The sequence below is a fragment of the Pygoscelis adeliae genome, unplaced genomic scaffold (genome assembly GCF_000699105.1).
Source record: "Pygoscelis adeliae isolate BGI_AS28 unplaced genomic scaffold, ASM69910v1 Scaffold120, whole genome shotgun sequence".
Classification (NCBI taxonomy): Eukaryota; Metazoa; Chordata; class Aves; order Sphenisciformes; family Spheniscidae; genus Pygoscelis; species Pygoscelis adeliae.
This window is the reverse complement of record NW_008824032.1, coordinates 4,687,569-4,709,677: the sequence shown is the minus strand read 5'-3', so window position 1 is coordinate 4,709,677 and position 22,109 is coordinate 4,687,569. Positions and strand designations below refer to the sequence as shown.

At 46.4% G+C, this 22,109-nt stretch overlaps 1 protein-coding gene across 1 annotated transcript in view; it reads right to left on the bottom strand.

Moving 5' to 3' along the window:
* Nucleotides 1-9,631: 9,631 nt before the first annotated feature.
* The window catches only part of IGSF11 (immunoglobulin superfamily, member 11), a 29,515-nt gene continuing 17,037 nt past the window's right edge, over nt 9,632-22,109 (bottom strand). The window contains exon 9 of the mRNA XM_009330445.1: nt 9,632-9,876. Within this exon, the coding sequence (XP_009328720.1) occupies nt 9,632-9,876 (245 nt within the window). The remainder of the gene's footprint in view (nt 9,877-22,109) is intronic.

The window sequence follows — 22,109 nt, the reverse complement described above, 5'->3', positions numbered from 1 at the left end:
AGCTGCCTAGCTATACCCAGAGGAGCATACTTAACCTGCTACAAGTATTTGATGGAAGAATAATTGTCCTGGGAGGAATAAAGGTCTTACAGCTATGAAGAATAGGGTGAAATTAAAAGGGTGGAGATTTAGCCTCTGATGGGCACACTCGATAATGGAGATGCTGACCTGTCTCCCAGAGGAAAGCCTGTTGCTTCACTCATGCGGAGCTGTCTGGGAGATAATCATTCTCTGGTACGGCAGTGGACACTGGAGGTTTTTCCAGCCCTATTTACTTGGTTTCTGTGGACTAACAGAGGTTTCCCATCTCAATACCCTGTCAGTAGGGGTCAGGTACGTTTTTGTTTCATAAATTCTGATGACAGCTAAGGGATACCTGGCAAATCTTTATCACTGGAGAGTCTAACCAAGCATCCTCCTCCAAAAACAGAAAGCTACAGTAATAACATACAATGCCTCCAGCCCTTCGCTCTAGAGGAAGAGGCAGTTATTCTTGTCAGAAAACTGAGGGACTGAAATCTAGCATTTATTATCATTAAGGAAATATTGCAGATGGTTGGTTGCTGTAAAATGTCGTGATGGCAGAGCTCAGAGTAATGCTGTCTGAAAGCAGGAAAAAATATAGCAGTTGTGAGAAGAGGGCATTGCAGTGTATAAAGGAGGCTTCACTATACAGAGCTGGTGAGCGTAGGTTTAGCCCACTCCAATACCTTGCAAATCACCATCTACTGCTGAATGCAGTGAAACCAAATGGTCTGGGCTTGGCGCATAAGGGAACCAAGCACACTGCATTCACCTACCTCAGGCAGTGGAAGAAGGCACATTCTTTGAACGTTCATTGATTTATTCAGTAAGGATGCAGAGCATTGGACGAAAATTGCTTGTCTAAAATGTGAAATTAAGTATCTGTATGGAAGAGGCAGAGAGCAGAGGTCAAAGGCCTTGCTGAGACCAACTTTGTGCAGGGCTTTCTTCACAGATCTCCAGACCTCAGAGTATCTTGCGCCCCACACTTGCAGGATGGGGGTCTGTATCTTTTCCCATCTCCCCAAACCCAGAGTACTTTCTGCATACACTGGCAAGGGTTGTCATTATAACCTGCTGTCTCCTCTGAAGTGCTCGCTGTATCCTACTGGGAGAAGTTACTTTTCCACCTGTTTCTAACCTTCAGTCTCCTCTGCCTAACACCAAGACAAAGGAACACAATGGTTTTGGGAGAGAGTTGCCCATTTTCTACACCTACTTTCCTCTCCTTTTGGGCTTTTTCTCATACTCAGGGGAAATCTACTCTAAGGCCATATCTGTTATTCATTTGCTTTAACTAAAGTATTCTGACCTGAAGTGCCTGCACACTGCTTGTTGAGGCTGACTTCACCGGGGGGGGCGGGGGGTGGCTCCATGTTCACTCCCGTTAACCTTCGAGCATTTTAAGGGAATATGCCATGGTACAAGATTCTGCTTTGCCCTGCTCTACACTCCTTGGTCTAATATGTACCGAGATTCATATTGGATAACACAAGACATGTGGGGCTGGAGCTGGTATTGAACTAACAAACTCCAGTTTTCATCTCCTATGACATCATGAATGCTTCCAGCAACATTTTCAAAATATTGTCTGATAAAATAAGACGCCACACAGATAGATGCTGCGATCAGAAGAGGCAAAATATGGCTCTAATGGCACACAAGTATGAGAAACCATGAAGTGGGAAGATTTGGATTTAGGGTTTCATTAGGCTTTCAATACCACAGCAGTATGAACGAGAAGCAGAACTTACCACTTACTTCCACCAGACACTAATTGGAATCGGCTTTTTTTGGCAGAACACTGCTTCTCATCTGAAATAATTGTGACTACAGCAATAAGGCAGCTCTACAGGACAGGGATGACCAGCCCTGTCTCTTCAGGATACCAGTGGAAATTTCCCTTCAGAGCTCCCTGTGGGAAGAACTGCAACATATCTAACCTAGGCTGTTGATAGCTTTGCACAGAAGATGTTCCCAGACTGTGTGGAGACAGCCTAATGGTTCTCTGTCTTTATTTTCTGTCCCTCACACATCAGGCAAAAACATTATTGGACTTATTTACGATAATATAAGGCCTCATAGCTCTCTCTGTGTGGGTTTGGTGGCACATCCACAGCCACAAATATCAGGGTTTGATGCCACGTCCTCTTCCAGCTGCAGCCGAGAAGACATTATTGCTTGGTCAGACCTGCTGACCAAGATGTTCCTGTGGCCAATCTCTTCCCCATTTCAGGCAGAAGGAGCTGGCTTAGCTTTAATAACAGGTCATTGCTAACCTAGTTCAGATGGCTAAAACAAGTTGTGGGGTCCTGACAGAAAAAACACCTCAGGAGGCAAGTATGAAAAGAAGCTTACCTCAGGCAGAGAGGCCATGCCAGAAAGCTGGAGTCAGTACGTCCTTCGCCTGGTACAGCAGCAGTCAGGAAAGGGTGTGTGATCTGCGCCTCAACTTGACAAGGTCTGGAAATCGAGGCTCATGATTTCAGGAACGTTGGGAACAGGGACTGGTCTGCCGTATGTTTGCTTCATCAAACTGCTTGCTTTCTTCCTTCCTTCCTTTACAATTCTTCCTTCAAGTGCAGGAAAGCCAGCCCACCTGGTTTGTAGAGCCTGTCACTGGGCCTTTAGACTGGAGGAACAAGCATTTCCTTGTAGAATGTCAGCAGCACATGTTTCTGGGAGACTGAAGGGCAGGTGGTACTGCCTTATAAATCATCTAAACATGCCTGGTGTGATAAATGCCTGCTGTATTTTGCATAACATCTGGGACAGCACGGGAGAGACACTGGGGGTTGGGAGGGAGCAGAAAGTGAACATTTTCTGAACGTTATGAATTGACAAAGACAGAGATGGTGTCACCATATGGTCAAAGAAACAGTCAGAGTTGCCCAGCCCGCCTCCTCTGAGGGGAAAGGCAACGGCTGGGGCATGAATGCACAGCAACCAAAGAGTATTCGTTCTGTTTGATTTTGTCAGGATTTGACAGCATTAAGAATAGTGTGGTCTCTGTGTGGCAGCCTCAAAGGACAGAGGAAGGGTGAAAGAGGAGGAGGGATTGTGTGGCTTTCAGATGAACTGGTGGTTAATTCCTCTGAGGTTAAAAGGAGAAAGATCAGGAACAGCAGAAACCAGCATGGGGAAAAGGACTTCCAGGAATTACCACAACAGTAACAGGGATCAAGACAAAGAAGGTTTAAAGAACAAATCTGAAAAACAGTTTGAAGCCTGAGCATGATTTTAACACCTCAGTTTGACCAAACTGTCTTGAACCATCTCCATCTGTTCCTGAAAAATATACATGATAGGACATTTCTTGTCACAGAGCACATCTCTTGTTTCAACCTTCCTTGCTTCTAGCCCTCCTCCTAACACCTAGCTCCCACCACAACTGGAAGAGGACCCACCTAAGCATATTTTCAACAGACATTGGAGACCATTACTCAGCAAAGCCCAAGGGAGCACTGAATCTTCTTATCACACTTTGTGTGATTGGATCATTCTTCTTGCCTTTGACGCCAGTGCTCCAACCCATGTATGGAGTTGATTGAATCCCAGGCACATCTGGAACCACAAAGAAAAAAGGCATGGGAAACCTCAGGAAACCATCTAGCTCATCCCTTGCTGTGAGATAAGATGAACTAGAACTAAGCCACACCTGGCAAATGGCCACCTAATCTGCTCTTAAAAAGCTTCCCAGTGATGGAGTCTCCACACTCTCCCCAGGCAATCTGTTCTGGTCCTTCACTACCATGGCCATTTTATTTCTAGCCTGAATCTTCCTTTGCTGCAATTTAAGCCCATTATTTCTTGCCCTATCCACCATGGATGAGAAGAACAGTTTATTGCCTTTTTCCTTGCAGCAGCCTTTTATATACTGGAAGACTGTTACCACCTTCCCCCTTCAGCCTTCTTTTCTGTAGGCTAATTAACCCAAATTCACTCAATCTTTTTTCATGGATCATATTTTTCAGAACACCGATTACTCTCATTACTGTCCTCTGGACTCTCTGTTCAGGCTCCTGCTTTCTTTAAGAGTAGTGCTGGGGAAAAAAAAATTAAAAAGGCATGCCCACATACTTCTGCAAATGGGTGTTTGGGTTCACTGCCTTTCTACCTATCCTAAGTCAGCACCATGTTTTCACTGGATTTTTTTCTCTTGATTTCTCTTCTATTACTCTTTCATTGCTTCCCAAAGACATTCACAATAATTCTTGCCTCTTCACAATGCAATAGCATGTACTGCCTGCGTAGGCCCTGCTCCTTGTAGCACAAAGGTGGACTTCCCCATGACTTTACAGTGCCACACACTGGACAGTAGATGAAATAAGGGTTTGCCAGCCCAAGCTTAAACAGTGGCAAAGCAGCCCTAAACGATTGCACTGTCTGAATGTGTGTCCTATTATTCAGAAATTTGTTTTGTCACCAGGTAAGATTTAAGGATGAAAGAATACATTCACTTAAAACATAGATTTGCAATAATGAAAGTGAGTCGTAAAAAGATAGAAAAATGTTATTAAGATCATAATTAACCTAAGAATTGTCCATTGTGGCTTCAGGGGTTTTTTCTCCAGTTCCTATCCCTCTAGATGAGTCAGAATTGGAAGCAAAATGTTTGCAAGATGGACAGTTCCAGGAAAGTTGCTTTGCTATGCATTGTTTATACCAAAATAGAGTACTATCATTACTGTAAGTTCTCTTTTTTTGACATCTGAAACATGCCGCAAAATTAATAGAATTCAACAGTAATTGTTCTAAGGTCAAATGCCTTGTAATACTTTAAAATCTTTATGCATTTGGAAATGTTTTCATAGTCCAATCTGGGACATTTATTTCCTGAAATATCAACATTACTAAAAGCAAAGATGAAGAAGAGTATGAGCCAATGTACCGTTGCTCTTGCTGTCTCTGTTTCTATTTCTGCTGCTACCATAAACAAATCTGTTAGCAACACACTGGATTAGTTAACCCCCCAGGAGGCAGCTGGAGCAGGCCACGGAGGAGATGTGGCAAGTGGGCCACAGTGGGTAGATGAAGGGGTGGAAGAGTGAGCAGGGAGCAGTAACTGAACTGGGACATGGAGACAACTATTGCCAGTAATTGTAAGGGAAGGAAGGTTGAGATCCTTCTTTGGCAATATTGTGAGAAACACAGGACCAGCACAAACCAGTATCCATACAATGCAGTTTACTCCCCGTAGACACTTGTAATGAAATGCCACACCATATTTGTTATTAATCTCCATCACATTCACAGGCAAGCTGCTCCTATAACTTTCCTTCCCACAATGGCTGTGTGCAGCATGTATCTCCTCCCAGCTGGACTCAGCTTAGAAGCTTTTAGTGCATTTGGAGGAAAAGAGCAAAAGCAGGATGGGCTTTGCAAAAAGCTCTTCACTGCACCACTTGAGAATGCTTGCAGAAGTGCTGTCCAGGGTTTCCAACACAGAACAGGAACATTTTCAGTTTCATTCTGGGTCATCATTTTCTGAGTTACCTTGGATTCAGTGTTGGGTCCTTTCCTTGGATTTAGTGTTGGCCAAGCTTCAGAAGTCAGCTCCACTTCCAGCTTTGCCAAAGTGAAACCAGTTCCTGCTGCTGCAAAGGAGTGGCAGTTTCTGTTGCCTGTGTCATGTAGAAGCATTGAGCTGGTCCCACTCCATACTACTTGCCAGGGAAAAGAGGCGCTCAAGGCTGCTCGTAAGCATTTGGATATATGGGTAGGAGCCAGCCAAAGGGACCCTGCAGTACGAGAGGGCGTACACAGAAGGGGCAATCTGGTCTTAAAATGGGGCAATGCAGTGTGGAACAGCATCTAGATGACCACCAAAGAGAGGATAGTTAGGAACATCTCCACATGAACCTGAAAGCATATTCACTCAAGGTGTAGTTACTGTTCTCCCAGGAGGACTTGTTAGTATTAGCACCATGTAAAATGCTATGGAATAGAGGCATAAAGGCATGCTGTGCCTAGCTGTGAGGCACTTCCAGGCAGATGAACATTTAGCGCCTCGAATATATAAATACCCTTGTTATATAACAAGGTTTGAGTTATGTTTCTTACAGCCTTGGTGAAAATCGATCACAGCTCAGTCTCTCAGTGATATTCGGAAGAATATTTGCAGAAGCAAAATGACTCTCTCAAATGGCTGCCAAACCTTCCCATGCATAAGCTCTAGTATTCACCCTTTTTGTCCTCAGTTACTGCAGTCAGCAAGAAGGGCTGATTTCAAGCCTTAACTTCTGCTCTGAAGAGCCCAGGAGCACTGCTAGAATCCAACAGTCCTTTCCCAAGCACAAGTCCTTTACCAGGCTCCCTCTGCGGCAGGTGACATTAACACTTCTCCATATAGTTGTTCAGAAAGGAATGTTTTTTCACAGACTATTCATTGACATATAGCTCCCACAGCTAATTCTAAAGTGCTTTCTAACACCATAAACTATACACATTATAGAGATTAGAGCTGAACAAATATTTCACTATAAATCATTTATTCAATAAGTTTCATATGGTTTTTTTCCTATTTGTGAACTGTCTGCAAACTGAAAGCCAAATTCCCAAATTCATTCATTAGTCAAAATTGCCTATGAATTTCTCCTGCAGATAGTTTTTGCCCTGCAGGCCATTCATGGACAGTTTGTTATGAATAGCCTCAATTCAATGCTTGGTTGGTTTAGCTGCAGCAGTCATGTGGACGTGCCTCCGTTCTGAATGAAAATTCACTTTCAAATATGAACCAATATTCACAGTGAATTTCTCCTTCTGTTCACTCAGCCCTGGTAGGAATCAGCCTATTCAATCTAACTGGGTGGGTTAAGCTGTCCACATCAGCACAACGGGCTGGAAAAGGAACAGAGCAATGCCCAGTTGAAATTGTTCTGTATAAAGGCAGGATGGGAATACTCCGCTGGACGGTTGTGAAGTGTCAGAGTTGATGTCCTCACTCTTCCCTGAAGGGTGACCACCAGACATAATTGGGAAGATGACTACATCTACATCTACAGTGCAGCATCTCCTTGTGTAGCACAAGGATATCTGTTCTACTGTTACCCAAGAAAGATGGATGCTTTCTCCTTACTCAATATTCTCATAATGAAGTAATATGGGTGAGTTTTGAGCCACAGCCAGACCTAGGTCCCTCTTGCCAACCTGCTTTCCAGCAGGTTAATCCATTCAGCATGTTCCCAGGGTGTTTGTAAGCATCCTTTGCCTCTCTAGAGAAGAAAGTAGATGAAGTAGAACATAATGTGTTGTAAACACTAGTTTGAAGTTTGAGTTACCATTCAACAAGCCCGCAGTCTCCTCTCGTCCTGTTATCTGTCTCCAGCAGATGTTCTTCACATCAGATCACTGTGTCACAGTCCCTGCTGCTGCCAGTACTGCCAAATCCATCTGCTACTCACACGGGGGCTCTGAACAGCCACCGAGATGCACCTGCTGGTCCTGCTTCTCCACCAGCAGCACATCAGGGCAGCAACACCCTGAAAATCTCAGGCAGGTAACAACAGGGGCTGTGTGTGTCTCTCAGCACCACTGGTGTGCCCTTAGGAAGAGATTTCACAGGCTGATGCAACATTGCTAATTGTAAGGCTTCTTTTCTTATTTCTGAGGATGGAATTGCTCTGTGTAGCTATTTCATGACAAAGAAGCAAATCCAAAGGCCTTCTCAGTTGAGATTTCAGCTAAATACATTGGCAGCTAGGAAAGAATAGTAAATGTCCCCAGCTGGAGAGAATGTTGACTTTATGTTGAGAAACCCAAAGCCAGAAGAAACCAAACAAGGTGGTGGGGAGAGGGAGGAAAAAGAAAAAAATACCCAAATCCAGTAAAGAACTGCCAAACGTGAAAGCTTTTCATTTTGTGATGAAAAATATTTCTATTCCTTCCCATGAAAAGCAGACATTTGCTGTGAAAATATTTCATGGAAATTTCATATGAACTTTTTACGATCTTTCTTTTTTTGCCAGATAGTTTTGAAGGAGGTCTAGTACAGGCTGAATAATAGTTCTACATGTCTCCAAGATGCCATTTGAAAGGTATTTGTATTCTTTGTACAAGAAAAGCCCCATTACAGAGCCTTCAGAGTGTATATAAGATAACAAAACCTTCTCTAGACCTGTATTACCTTCAGCTTTGACCATGAAACACATTAAGCCTCAGTCTATTCAAGGCTTCTGCCATTACCCTCTCCAACATCTTTTTCCCAAAACACCTCCAAGCCTTTCTTCACCAGTTCTTTCCCCTTTGCAGTCCATTTGAAGCGTTTTGCTCTCATCTTGACAACTCACCTTCCACACACTTCTCTGCACCTGTTTCTTCACTCAGCTTTCTAGTAGCACCTTTGCTGAAGCCTCTTGAGTAGTCACTCTCTCACCTCTTCCAAAAGGGTCCCATGACCAAAGTTGCATCCCTGATCCTTTCTGTGAAGCTGTTTTTGCCATTCTTCAAATCTCTCCCTCCATGAGATTTGGTTTTCCAAGGTCTTCTCTCAAACGCCTCTGAGCAAATCCAGCATTCCACTGCTCCTCCAAACACACATACATTACTGAACAGGAACCTACAAAGGCACACATGAAATGGGCCCGCTCATTCATCTTACTGTCAGTCTACTTGCATCCTTCAGGAGAGCAGACTCCAAACTCCTTGGAACAACTGCCATGACCTTTTCTATCTTTAAAATTTCCTACCACTTTTATCATGATAAGAAACAAACAAACAAAAAAACCCAACAAATAAAAAAAATAAGCAGTACTTCACCTAGGATGGAGATGAAACCCCCTTTTGGTTTGCAGCAGCAGCTGTTAAACAGTGAACAGCAAAGCTGCATCACAGCAGGGAAGAATAAGAGGGAAAATCCTGTAGTTGGTTAAAACTACTTTAGTAGGAATTTATGGAGGTGAAATAATTTACCTTTCTAACTGTAAAATTTAATCAAATTTCATGCTTTTTACTTGCCGGGACACCTTGAGGGGGGGGGTCATAGCTGTGAGTCTTGTCAAAAAAACCAAACCAAACTAATCTGCAAACAAAACACATGTCATTTTATAATAACTTGGAAGAAATTGTGCACTCATCAAAATCACAGTGCCTCCCTCTGTGTATTGCCTGCTGCCACCTCAGCCTTGTAGTGGCTCAGAACAGCCCCTCACCCAGGCAGGCCTTTCTCCCTACGAAAGCGGGAGGGTGATGGACCCCAGCTAAAAGCACATCTGCCACTCAGTCTCCTTCAGCCCTTCCCAGGAAACACAGAGGATTTTTCCTCTCTGACAATGGCCATGGAAGACGTGAAAGTTGCACCCAAGGTTATACGAATGAAGGGTGCCAGGTCCTTCCTACGCAGCAACTGAATGATTACAAAGCTATTGTACGAGAAGGGGAGGGAAAAAAAGTGCATTGCTGGCAACTCTCTTACTCGATTTTGTTTTTCCCCTCCCACCCTCTCCTTTGGAGCTATGTAAAACAATAAGAGTAGGGAGAGATTTAGCTTAAATTAGGTTTACAAATAGCCCAGTGAATAGGGAAATGAGATGCATATGCTGCATGTTAAAGTGTCACCGCCACGCAGCCGGATGCGACTGGGATTTGGAAAGAAGCCGGGTCCTGAAGATTAGGTGCAAAAGACTGTCAGGAGCATGCTGGAAGGTTTCTTGGAGCGCAGCTTCCGAAGCGCTTGATGCTGCTGCCCCCCGACGGTCCCTCCTAGCAAGCTGCCCGCATGCCGCCCCGGCTCCGGCGGCTCAAAGCGGGCTGGCGCTCCGTGCTGCGGGGCTGCGGCGGGGCTCCAGCCCCGGCGCTGGTGGCCGAGTGTCACAGCAGTCAGGCCAGGGGAACCGGGGGCGTGCAGAGGTGACCCTGAAAGAAATCGTCATTTTCGAAGGTTTTAAGTGCAGTCATGGTCCGGAGGAAAAAAAGTCTATTAAAAATGACGACTCGGTGCTCTCTATTTATTCCCTGTCACTGAGATTTATTTTCCAGCCAAAGTTTTTCTTTTTTCTTTTTTTTTTTTTCCCCCCAAACTGCAGGCTCCATCTGGCAGCTGAATATCAAGCTCTGGTTTTGATACTTTGCAATAAGGGTACGTGTTGATAGTTGAAGCTGCTGCCTTGGCAGCCCTGGAGACCAAAGCCCTCTGTCCACAAGGTATCCATGCAGTATAGTCTGTCCACATAGTGTCACAGCTAGCTTCGTCCAAACACTGGCTCCCGCCAGCTCAGCTCACACTCTTTGTCTAGCAACAGCACTCTGTACCAGCTCACAAGGGCAACTAGTCTCCATGGCCCGCTTGACCTCCTTGCTAAGCCTGCTGGCAGGGGAGGTCAGGAACAGGGCTGGCTGTTTTCATTACTCCTTTTATATACTATCCTTGATGAATGACAGGTGACATGAAGGCTGTTTGTATCTCCATTTACATCTCTCTAGAGGAGGCGTGGGAAAATTTGGACGTAGATTCTCTCATCATCTGGGACACCAGGGGTTGTTATCAGCATTGATACAGAACCCCTGCACCTTGGACGCAGGCTAAATGCCAAGAGATAAGCAGCTGCCTGTTACACGGGCACCATTTTCACTATGAGGTGTGCTGCCATCACCACTGATTTACAGAGGGGTGGACAAGACTAAGTTGTTCTCTTAAGAGATGGTAGAACAAAGTCATTGGGTGCTGGTGAAATCATTGGACTCACCATCTTTACAACCTACCAGACAGCCTCCTGACTTCTCTCAGAGACTCACACTGGGGCTAACTAAGCCTCACCACAAAACTGGGAAAATCGGGAGAGGTGGAGGTAATTGGGAGGAGGCAGAAGATGGATGAGGAAGGAAGGGTGAGAGAAAGCCCACAGAGTTGAAAGCCAGAGAGTGAGGAAAAGGAAACTGGATGAAAGGCTTCAGCCTCATGGACTGGGGGGGACAGGACTGAAGAGGGTAGAGGACAGGGAAAAGAAAGGGGGGGGGACTGGAAGAGAAGGAATGGCAGAGTCCACAGGGAGGGAACAGACTTGTCAGCAGTAGGAGAGGCAAAGCAGAGGCAGGGGACAAGAGAAAAGTCCTCTCTGAGGCAAGCACCAAGGGAGGAAATAGTTTGGAGAGGATATATGGATGGAAGAAGGGAAGAGATGGAAAAAGCCAGAGAGGCCTAGGTCTGAAAGCACGAGGCTTAGGGAGTAGGACACTGTGCCTTTGGGACTTGGCTTGAAAAGACAGCTGCCTTGGGGATGAGGCATATGAGGAGGGACAGCACAGAGGAATATGCAGCTGCCCCTGTCTGTGCTGTGGCTGCCACTGTGCAAAGGAACTGCATTCACTGTGAAGGCTCTCAACAACTTCTCAACAAACAGCTGTTTTCACCAGCTCACCTCTGAGCACACTCCCTGATCGCAAGTAACAGACATGCTGCAAAGCTGTTAGTGCTGCAGCCGTCCTGTCAGGAGCAGCCCAGGCAACAGAGCTGATGCTTCTACCTGGTATCCTGAAAGAAAGCTGAACCACCACACAGTGCAGCATTGACAAGGTCCTGAAACCAGTTCGCCGAGAAGACTGGCTTTTGCACCACTCCATAGAGCAGCAACGCTCCTCCAGTCAGCAGGGCAAGTCTTAAAACCCACCTGCTGCTTCCCAAACCCAGTGGATGGTCCATATTTCAAGGCCACACAACACGGCAGCCAAAGCCCTCCATTTCCTACAAGAAGCACCAGAAACATGAAAACCATAGCTGCCTCTTTTTCTCCAGTTAGCAAAAAAGGTTTGTCTTTCCATCCAGGTCTGAGGAGGGCTCTGGGGTTAGCTGGGAGTGATAAGACTGCTGGCCAGGTGTACGCTAACCACAGCTCTGCCTGTGGAGGTAATACACAGTTCTCCTGTGCTTAGGGAACACCCCTGGGACTGAGTTTGCTTGATGCTAGATAAAACCAGCCCCCCATGGCTTTCCCGTCCACTGGACAAAGCTACCAGGTTTGCCAAAGGTGACTGGAATGGAATTAAATCCCTTCTTGCATCTCTTAAGAGCTAGTTTGAGCGTGGCTGGTCACCTGCTTTGAAGAGCTGCAACCCTGACAGAGAGGAGTGAAGGAACTAGGCAGTCTTGAAAGCACAGGTTGGCACTAGGGAAAATCTAGTCTCTGGTTACAAGTAAATTAATGAGAAGTACAGAGATCTGTATATTCCTAGCATACCCTCTCTGCAGCATCTGGCAAAGTTAACACCCAGGGCTGGCAATGTGCATATGAAGAAATATGTAGATTATCCTTAAAAAATAAAACTCTTATAAGGCAGTCAGTCAGAACCAATATTGGAAGCATTCCCTTTTATCCCTGTGCCTAGTAAGACTGCGGGCTCTCTGAGCAGAGATCTTTAAGAGCGAGTTAACTGTCTTTCAGCAAGGGAATAAATATAGTTGAACCTCTTAGGTTGGACCCTGTGGGGGTTGTGTGCGCACGGGCACACATGCATGTGCGTGTAGATTAGGTGATGATTTTTTTTTAAGTCATTCTCAAGCTTTGTTCTTTATGATTATATCAATTTTCCAGGTGGGGAACAAAAGTTTCAGAGAGACTAAAGGCAACATTTTCACCCTCAGGCTCCTATGTTCAGATTAACCAACAGGTCTGTCTCTGACATGCACTCCAAGCGTCCAGCTGTGGCCTCCTAGGATGGGTGTCTGCATCCCTACTTACCTCAGGTCATGCAGCAAGTCAATGACAAACTGAGAGCGAAACCCAGGTGTGACTAGTACCCGAGCAGCACATTTGCTGGATCACAAGTGCCCAATGTATTTGTCTTCATTTAATGTACTTTTTTTCTATCCCCTTGAGTAGTTTCCTTCCCTTAAAGGATATAAATCACATACCTACAAAGTAAAGAATTATTTAAAGAACATTTATATTTAAGCTCAAAAAGGAGTTTGACTTTAACTCCCTAGTGGCTGAGATGTGACTGGCTGGTGAATATAACTTGGCTTCACTATATGAAGATATTTTATGGCTTCAATACCAGCTGGCCTGCAAACCAGTGTTCATTTCCAGCTGGCCTGCAAACCAGTGTTCAGTACACTGGGGTGCTACTGTGGGTGAATACCCTTGCTGCAAGTTAACTTAATACTGCCTTTATTCATTTCACTTAAATTGAACTACACGGCTCTCAGCCCCAAATGCACACACGCGTGCGCGCACACACACACACACACAGAACAGGCTTTGCCCCAAGTTAACTCAATCAGTTTAACAGCTCCATTTCATTGCATGCTACTCTCAGGTGGAGACAAGGTAACAGAGGTTTCTCTTTACTTCTCTGTGTCACACCACAATTTCATTTTGTTCCTGATCCTATTGCTGATAACGGCTGGGGGGCAAATGCGGGAGTGGAGCCATTCCCAGTGACTTCAATAGCATTGACAGTAGCAAGTGTTAAAGGTAATCTGTTAGTATGAAAAGGGATACTCTTCCTGTTTATTAAGTATAGCTTAGCAGCAGAAACACCACCAGAAGCTTTAAATGAACAATGAAAAGGACCTAAAAGAAATTAATACATTGGGAAGAATCATCGTGACCATGTTCTAAGCAACCTAGCACCTAGTACCTGCTCTCTCCCACTACTACCTTGTGTAGCAGTTGCATTTGTGTGAGGGCTGTTCCCTCTGTGCTTCACTCTAACAAGCAATGGATTTGCCACAGCTCTGAATAACACAAGTCTAATGCTGAGACTTAAGTTTATGAGAATTGAAATATGATGCAAAGATACATGGCCATTACATCTACAAGACAGACAGTCACTGATAACTTCCAAAAACAGTTGTAAAAGAAAATAAAAACCTACAGCTCAAGAATCCTTTGTGGCCAATGAAAATCATTTAAAACTGGCAGAGACTGATTTGATCAATTTCAATGCAGACCTTGAACTCCATGCTCAGAAATATGACACAGCCGTCAGGCACTGCAGCTCCCTCCCAGCCAGTGGACAAGGAACTTCGTGTCAGTTGAAAGAAACGTTAGACCTACTGTGTATCTGGTGTGTGCTGGGGAAAGATGGGGGGACAGTGTTTATATTAAAGCCCAGCTGAAAGGCTACCAGAAAAGCCCCATTGGCTGTATGTTCTTGACTTGACCAACAAGAATAGAAATGAGGGCATGACATGGAAATCCTGATTAGAAGCTGCATTTCAAAGGCAAACAGTATTTGTGAAGTAGCTGGGCTTAGAACTGTGGTTTGGACCATTTCATAGACCAGCTTTTGGTAAACACAGATCTGGAACCAAGCTCTGATTTCTAATAACCCAGGAGCCCGCTGCCTGGGGCTGGAGATGGCTCTGTGTAAAGTGAAAAGCTTTGGAATCTTGGTCCCATCCAAAATCTGTTAGGGTCATGTTTCCTATTTCCCATCTGCACATAGCTGAAAAGAAAATCAAACTTGGGAAGTTTGCATATAATCACCTTGCCTTTTGAACCAAACCCTCACCAGACTTGCCTGAGCAAGTACTTCGCTCTCATATCTGAACCCAAACTCTAGATGTCCTTGATGTTGCAACTAATCTGGGCCCATTACTGAGCCTGGACATGGGCGCTGGTTTCACAAGGTCACTGAAGCCTTGGATCCCCAGAGCTGGCTGGCAGGCAGGCAGGCACGTAAGACTTAGTTTGCAGTGGCTCTTCTGCTGGGTGCTCTTCTAAGCTCTGAAGCATTGCTCCGGTGTGGAGGAGCTAGAAAACTCAGCCAGGCAGCTCCTCTCAACCTCAACAGCAGGGCAGAAGGACAAATTTAAGTCAGTTGTGAGCCCATAAGAAGTCAGTTGCACTGCTGGATACAGTTAAATAAGGAAGCAGCAGCTCTTTAGAGTAACTATTTGTGTCCCATCTGTTCCCTAGCATGCCTTTGAATCACAGACCCTCATAACAAGAGGAAGAGCTGGGAAGGTAAAGGCAGGCCACGGTGAAAACCATTTGCTTCTGGGACACAGACAAAGCACTCAAGCCTCCCCACCACAGCAGAGCAGACACCACAGTACTGAGGGCAGATCCTAAGTAACATCACGGAAGAAAAAAAAAGGAAGAGGTGTTTATACTCAAGGCACAGAGCACTTTATTCTTTGCAGGACCACAAGGAAAAGAAACCAACCTACGAGCTAGTAAGGAGGTGAAGCCTAGTGCAGGCAAGCTGAACAAGTGAACATGAGCCGATGTAGTTCTTCATCCCTCCAGAGGATGTCACCGTAGAGCCACCAAAAAAGGCGAGCTTCGTGACCCAAATCCGGAGAGAGCCTAGTGTTCAGCCGCTATTCGGACAATAGCCCCGAACTTCCCTATTTACTTTTCCAGAAATAACCAACTTTCCCTAGGCTAGCGTGCAACTTGTGGAAGGACAGGAGAAGCAGCAAAACCCGTTGTGATTTGAGAAATGTGCAACAGGTTAGCCTGAAAAACAAATGGGATGCGTGCTCCAGGTGGCTGGGCTGAGCAAAGGCATGGGGGCTTTACAGTCAATGCCTGCTTTCAACCTTCTTTGGTGTCCCTGAGCATGGGTGGGTGTGTGGAGAACGCATTCACACACAAGGAAGTTGAGCAAAGAAAACTGTGAACATGGAGATTGTGTTCAAGGATAGCAGGAACAGACTGTGTTCTGCAGCCACTGAGCAAGTGCACCCAGGAAAGAGCTGGGGGGGGTGGTGGTGGTGATCTGTGTACTCGTTCACCCATTTCTGTGGTTTGTGTCACAAAAAGGTAGTCTTTGGATTTGTGCGTATTTGTCCCAGCAGCAAGCCACAGCCAAAAGGAAGAAGCACTAATGATGTTCACGGCACACTTCTGTAACTATTTCTAGCGCTAATGATGCATCTTAATTTTGGGAGTCTAATGCCACACTGGCTTCTCTACTGAGCTAATTCTAGCCTCTGCTGCCTTTGGTCCTTCATGTGGGAAACAGGGGCATACATGCCTTCGCCACAAGCCTCAGTCTAAGAAGGCAGGAGAGGATCACGAGTGGAAATGCTGTATCAGTGATGCAGAGCACTAAAAAAGCATCTCTAGGCTACTGTGCAATCTTAGAAACTGCCACACCTTAAAGTACTGCTGCTGCAACCCAAATCACACACCTTTTCCCCGTCTCAGATGTCCACATCAACAATGACCTGGTGATTGCTATACTCAGCTTGCCAAAGCCCTTCAAGAAAAATAACTACCTGAGAGAAATTCTGCAGTTATTGATAGTATCCGTAAGGCAGGCTGTGTAGCTCAGCCCCTGTACCAAACACAGTGGGTTTAAATACAAGTGAGCTAAACAACAGAGCCTCTGGGCTTTCCTGTATCAGGCCCCTTAGGCAACGTTTCTCTCTGCGCATGCGCCACACCAGTTTTCCCATTAGAGTGTATCAACTGGAAGAAAGTCATCATCCCTTCCCAAGTATGATTTAGTAAGTCCAAATCCAGGACATGACCCAGACTACATCCAGTGCTAAAGAATCACTTGCCAGCTAGCCATGCAAGCTGTGTCTTAATCTCCTCTCTTCTTTGCTGCTACTTATTTCGGGGGTTTGGTTTTTTGGGTTGTTTTTTTTTACACAGATAGATTCAATTTCCTGCCAACCCACTTTCTCATTCAAACATGTTACAGAGGAAGTGGGGGGAAGGAGGAAATCAGGAACAAACAACCAGCAGAAAATGGCATTAGAAGGCTTAGTAAGAGTCTGATCCTTAGCCATGCACACTGTCCCATTCCTACACATCAACAGTGCTCTCTAAAGCAAGGGAGCCTCGACCACAGGGAAAGGAAAAGTGTAGATGACCTAACGAAACCTTTCTCTGTGCTTTCCACCAACTGGCAACAAGAGCTCTGGGCTAGTGCCAGGCTCAGGAAATGTCTTGCGTGTGCCCCCCCTTGCTTAGGAGATCACAGAGCTGGTAATTCTCAGCAACATCCTCCCAGCACTTGCAACGCACAGAGGCAGACATTGAAGAAAGCAGGCTGAAAAATGAGCCATAGCTTTTCATTCTCCCTGTTTTCAAGGATTCCTTTGTCCCTTTGTCTGTCCCCACCTGAGGAGAGACATAGCTGAGCGACACTGAGTTCCCTTTCTCAACACCCATATTCCCGATCCTCATCAGCACGTCTTGCCTTACTTGCAAAAGCAGAGCTGTAACGAGGGCATGGTGGGGGAACCCCTGCTCAGCTGGCATCAGGACAGCAAGCTGCAGGCAGGATGGCCAGCAGCACTCGGAAAAGCACAGGGAGAAGGGCAACTCAGTCATCAAGATACCTCACAACAGCTCTGCTCCAGGCCTCCCTTTAACAGAGGCCGTATGAGTTAATAGGAGGGCTTATTGGGTTTGCGCTGAAGTCAACATGTGAAAGGGGTCTGCTTCCTCAGTTTTCCCTGCCCTGTCTTAGAAATGTTCAAGACCCTCTTGACAGAATCTGCTGAAACATTCTGGGTGCACTTGGTGTTGGCACACATATGCACAGACTCATCCACTTGCTCACAAACCAGCAGCGCTGTGGCTCAGAAGATCCCAATTAGAGTGCAGACACAGAAAGGCGTTTACGTGCCTAAAGTAGATGAAGCTGGGATGCAAAATGTTGCTTCCAGGAGAAATCCAGTAACCTGCAAAAACTTACCTATGTGTTTGATGAAACAAGAAATTTATCATGAAAATTCCCCCAATATCTTTCCTTTGGGGGGGTGTGTGTGTGTGTGTGTGTGTGTGTGTGTGTAAAAAAATTTCAGTTTGATTTCCTCTGCCCAGTACCAAATCGATCACCCGGTTACCTCGGTCCTGGATGTCATCTGAGGCTACCCCGATTTGAGGTACCCTTCATGAGGACCTAAACCATGACATAAGGAGGATTGATCTCCTGAGCATCCCAGGTCCTCATGAGGAAGCCAGGCAGTCTTGGACAGGACACCATCTGGTAGACTGACTTCCGCTGGAAACTCATCTGTGTTCTGTCAAGAGTTTGTTGAAATGCATGCATCTGGGTAATTTTATTTTTTTTAGTTCAGATGAATCAGCAGATCCAAGTCCAAAAGCTGTGTAAGTTAAAAAAAACTTCTGGCAGTCTACAGACCAGATTTTCCAAATGTTTTAAATTGAGCTCTCATCTACACCAACCTCTAAAAAGATGTCCACTTCTAAAGTGTAAAGCATCCTCTCATGGTTATTTGAGTTAGCACTCAAATGTACAGTTAATCCTTGTGCTAGAACAAGTTTCCTTCTGATATTCTTTGGTGGAAGGTGATATAACCGATAGGTACTGACATTTAAAGTAACAGCCGTGGCACCCACTGTGGTGGACAATCCCTACTATACAGCTGGGGTTGACGGCTGTCAGCAAACTCAAGCATTTCAGTAGTGACTTCCACTTACAACTATAATAGCTTGAACCTTTGTTTGCTTTTTAATGATAAATAGTGACTCTGGAGCACTATCAAAACCTCTAACTGGTATTATTTTTGGCTAGATATTTGTATTGCAGCAATGCCTCACTAGGTACAATTTACAGACTAAAATGCCAGCATACTAGGTGCTGCACAAGCCTAGTAAACTATCCTGTATCTTAGGAAATTCTACTCTAGATCAATAGACAGAGACATGCAGAAGAATGACATAAGGGGCAAGCCAGTGGCAAAGAATGGATACTAAAGCAGAATACTCACAGGGCTATCATGGGAATAAAATGCAAAGATGCTATTAATGTCACATCAAGGTTGCACAATCAAAAGATGAAAAATGCAAACACTAAGATTCCTACGGCAACTTTCCAAAAATGGCAATGCAGTGATCTCATTTACTGTAAGGCCTATAGCTGAAAACACATTTACAGGAGTATTTTAAACTAGGTGTTGAAAAATACCATGGAATGAGAACGCGATGCATGTGCAGCAGGGCTGAATAACCACTGCTGTTGGATCTGTAGGTTTCTGGTTTTAATCATCATTCTCAGAATATCTGGGGGATTTTAGAGAAGAAACAGGGAAAATGAAACACGGACAGAAAAATGCAAGATCTTTGGCAAAACATCAGGTTGCCCTAACTAATAATAACCGTCTGCTAGCAGCTGTTGATACGGACTAAGAAGTGTGTGCTTCCCAGTCCCCTTACGCCCTGGAAGTGTGAATGCTCAGACACTGAAATTTCCCATACTCTGTCTATGGGGATCAGCATTTTGTTAACTTCCTGACAGTTTCCCCCATCAAACTTATTCAGACGCCCAAGAAAGTCAGTGAGGACCTTCCTGGTGACTGCCTTAGATTTGGGATATGGGTTGAACATGCCATGTTTCAGATTGGAAAACCAACACATGAGCAAAGTTAGGCAATTTTAAAAAACATTTTCCCACATCACTCAAAGCAGCAAAGGATCTCCCATGCCAAACGACAGAAAATGTAACTCACCTTTGTCTAGAGAAGTAGAGACCTTGTAAGCCTGGGAAATCGTACCTTCAAGGGCAATGTGTCAGACTACTATGAATGAGAAAAACAAGGCTATAGTACCAGGGTTCACTATCAAACTGGCTGGCCTAATAACATGCAGGTCTTGGTTGCACAGTCGCTGCTTACTGCCAGTCATATCAAGGATGAGTATTAACAGCCATATTCATTGTAGTTACAGAATTAGGGGAGGGAGGAAAGCAGCAGCAGCCAGTAAGAAGTCCTTTTTTTATATGAATAAAGTTTTATTGAATTTTAGACAATTAGAAAGAACAAAGAAAGAGGAGCAAACAGTCTCATGGAGGGTAGGAACCAGAAGAGCTTTCCCAGTAGAGGAGTGGACCTGCTGAGGGCAGTGTTCCTGTAAATGTTGCACAGGGGTTGTTATAAAAGCAGAGAGAATGTCTGGGCTTTTCTTTGTTTCCCCCCTCCCACATTAGGGTTTCTAAAGCCACTCTTCTTCCCTCGTCACTCCTACCACCCAGCAGCAAAGTGAGCAGACAGGCAGGAAAGAGGACTGCTCTGGTGAAACGTGTTGTACACGCACACAGAGCAACCGCCTGCCTGCACCGCCGTGGGGGTTTTCACCCATTCTGGATGGACTTGTTGTAGGAGGGGGAAGGAAGGGAGGTTGGATTTTTTTTCTCCTTTTTCTTTTCTTTTTTATTTTAAGCAAAGAAGGCACAAAATCTCAGCCAAGCTTCAAACCTAGTGCTGCCTGGGAGCCCCCAACCTCCCAAAAAGCCCGTGTGTCCATGTTGGAACCCAGCCCTCACCTCTCCCCCCTCTTCCTCAGAGTCTGTATTTGTATTTGAAAGGTACCGCTCAGGCAAAAGGCCCCACCCAAGGTTTGTGCACTGCTAGAGAAAGTAAAGCTGTGCCGGGACAAGGAAAGTGGGGATGAGGAAGAGTCTGTTGGCTTAAACAGACCCTTTCTCCAATGTGAGAGCTACGGAAAGTCACCTGTGACTCCCCCCATTGCTCTTCCAAGAGCAGACCTGGGAGGGTTCTGGTGCTTTTGGAGGTGACCACTGCCTTTACATGTGCAAGGGTTGGTGTTATGCAGGAGGGCCAAGACACCCATCCAAGCATGGCCCCTTTGAGCCAGTGCTCTCTAGGAGGGTAAGTCCCAGCCCTCAGTCCAGTCCTCCAAATGCCACCAGGTTCCTTCAGCGGTTTCGACTCTTAGCTTTGATTAAGGCTATTTAGTTGCAATAGAAAAAGGATAGGTGCCAGCCATAACCACCTCCCTGGCTGCGAGGAGATGGCAGAGCCCCTAGCAGATGCCACCAGTACCTGGCCCCAGGACATTGCCAGAAGTAGGGGAGGCAGAGAGATAGCATATGGGCTTCCACAAGGTTACCCCCTCCATTAAGCCCCTGCTTTCACTCTTTCTAAGGAAAGAGATTTGGAAATGAATCCTGCCAACCTCAGCGTCTGGGAAGTCTGTGCGTGTGGGAGAGCGAGAATGAAAACTGTGATGCCTCTGTGTGAGGGCCCCAAGCACAACACGTGCCCTGCCATGCCGGCCAGCCCTGGATAGCCCTATAAGGAAAACCCACCATGCAAATACCAAAGCTGTGGGGTTTGAAGCCACTTGCCTGCCACTCTGCCACACCACCCTGCTCCCTCTCTGCCCAGAAACCCCCAAAAAAAAAAAAAAGACACGAGCCCTACAGCAGCAGTGGCGACGCACCCTTGCCGTGCCTGGAGGCTGCGTCCTCCACAGCCATGAACAGGCCTCTGGTGGCACCCCGAGCTAGTGCAGAAAAAAATACCTGGTCTGAGGAGGACCTGTGTGTGTCTGTGTGCGTGTGGGGGTGGGGGAAGAACTGCAACAAATAAAGACAAATGCTCCCTGGTTCGCGCCCTCGCCCAGCCATCCCCCTGGCCAGGCTGGTGGCTGTGCCTCCGTCTCATCCCTCCAGTCTGGCCTGTGCCTCCTCACACCCAGCCCCGGCGCACTGCCCTCCCTTGTCCGCAGCGGGGCCAGGGCCACTGAGGGCTGCCATGTTGAGGCATCCCCCGCCTCAGCACCCCTCCCCGCTTGGCCCTCCCTGCCCCGATGCAGGCTGTCGTCCTCTTGGAAATAAAACATCAACCACAACGGAAAAAAAATAATATATATATATCTCCCCAAGCCTCCCTGAAAGACCCAAATGGATGGAATCGACCTTCAACAAAACCAATGGGAAACAAAAGCAAAAGTCCCCCCCGAGGTCAGGGCCAGGCGCACATCCCGGCTGGGGCCCAGCAGCCAGGAGTGCATCCCAGCCTCCCTGCTCCCCCGGCCTTGGCACATCTGCGGCGTCCACCGGCGTGAGGAACCCCGACAGCCAGGGGGGGATGCGGCATGGCCAGGGCTGTCCCACCAGCCAGCAGTGGCCTTGGAAGGGGAGGGCAGGGGGCAGAGGCGTGTGTGTGTCCCCCCACTGCCTCGCTGCCTTTCAGGAAGGAGTAGGGTCTCTTTGCCCCACCGGGTACAAGAGGCCCCTTGCTCGGCTCTTGGCTGCTGGCATGGCCCTACACAAGGGAGCCAGCCCGGCTCTGGGCGGGCACCATGACGGGGACAGCCCCAATCCGCTCCAGCGTGGCCTGGCTGATGGCGTAGGAGCGGGTGTGCGGCAGCCGTGGCTTTCCGCCGGGCTGGGCCTTGGCTCCGGGCCCCCCCCGG